This window comes from Propithecus coquereli, unplaced genomic scaffold (genome assembly GCF_000956105.1).
Source record: "Propithecus coquereli isolate 6110/MARCELLA unplaced genomic scaffold, Pcoq_1.0 Scaffold218, whole genome shotgun sequence".
NCBI classification, from domain to species: domain Eukaryota; kingdom Metazoa; phylum Chordata; class Mammalia; order Primates; family Indriidae; genus Propithecus; species Propithecus coquereli.
In genome coordinates this window covers 469,514-470,993 of record NW_012146967.1, presented here as the reverse complement: position 1 = coordinate 470,993, position 1,480 = coordinate 469,514, and the positions used below count along the sequence as shown (strand labels likewise).

At 38.8% G+C, this 1,480-nt stretch overlaps 1 protein-coding gene across 1 annotated transcript in view; it reads left to right on the top strand.

Moving 5' to 3' along the window:
- Positions 1–1,480, top strand: part of APPL2 (adaptor protein, phosphotyrosine interaction, PH domain and leucine zipper containing 2) — a 63,822-nt gene that overhangs the window by 13,791 nt on the left and 48,551 nt on the right. Inside the window, exon 2 of the mRNA XM_012644731.1 lies at positions 460–558. Within this exon, the coding sequence (XP_012500185.1) occupies positions 460–558 (99 nt within the window). The remainder of the gene's footprint in view (positions 1–459; positions 559–1,480) is intronic.

Below are 1,480 nucleotides of genomic sequence, written 5' to 3'. Positions count from 1 at the left end.
TTACTGCTGAGATGATTACACTCCAGCATTGCTAAGTGACCACACCCTAGGTACATAGATGGACCTGACCTTGAGTTTAGTTTATGGACTTGAATGGAGAGTCTGCCCTGTTTAACACTTTTTTTTTTTTTTATTAGATGGACTTTACTGGCATTTAGGTAAGGGCTAAAGTCGGGGCAGATAAAAGCCCTTCAGTCTTAATCTTTTAAAATTGACTTTCTTCTCTGGCCTTGATACTCAAATTGCCCCCACACTGTATCTGAAGGATTAGAAGGGGAGTTCTAAATTAAAATCCGGGAATCAACTCATACTGGCATTATCAGTGAAAGAGCAAAGCCGGAGAGCCAGCAGGTACTTTCGTTCCCCATTTCAGTTTGTGCCTGTGCTTGTGTGTTTTCTACCTCCTTTGTAACTTTTCCACATGGAAATAAATTGACCTTTTTTCTTCTTTTCTTCCAGACTCGCTCCTTACTCAGTGTATTTGAAGAAGATGCTGGCACCCTCACGGATTATACCAACCAGCTGCTCCAGGCGATGCAGCGCGTCTACGGAGCCCAGGTACACTGCTGCCCGTCACCTGGAGAGCAGCAGAGTAGGGGTCCTCTGCCCTCATCCGGAACTTCTCTTGGATGTCAGGAAAACATCATTTAAAATTTTGAAATAAAATCAGAATTGTTCTCACTTCTGTTCACCTCAAAAAACTAATAGTCTGTTTTCGTTGTTTAAGAAAAGAGAATAATCTCTCCATAAGTAGAACCAGTAGAGAGGGACCATGTAACTGCTTTTAATTTTTTTAAAAATTCAACCCCAAAGGGAAATATTTGACTCCCATCTTCCTTCTTGCGAATGAGTGGGTTCAGTATTTTGAGACATGCTCTTTGTCTTTCTCATAAATGGGGCAGTCTTAGATGCCAATGTGGGAGGGTAGAGATGTTTTTTCAAGTGCTTCCTCTGAAAAGACTTGAGTCACAGTCCTGAAACTATTGGGTAGCTTCTTTGTTTTGAGGAACAAATATCTCTGGCTTGCAAAACTGTGGAAAATAAATTGCTAAGTACCAAAAGTGAATCTCTTTAGGATCAAGAAGTGCCCATGTATATTACTTTCTAATAGAAGACTTGTAAGTTCCTTAAAAATAAAATTCTTTATGTTACACATCAAAATGTTATGACCACTGATCATTTTTATTATTGATTCCTTGCCAATTTAAAACTGTATGTGTTATTATTTCTTTTCCTCACTCATGATCTCTAAAGAAATACAGATTGAGCATCCCAAATCTGAAAATCCAAACTCCAAATGCTTGAAAATCTGCAACTTTTTCATTGGTGACGTGACACTCAAAGGAAATGATCATTGGAACGTTTTGGATGTCAGACTTGGGATGCTCAACTGATATACTGCAAATATTTCAAAATCTGAAAAAATCCAAAATCTGAAACACTTGTGGTCCCAAGCATTTCAGATGAGGGATATTCAACC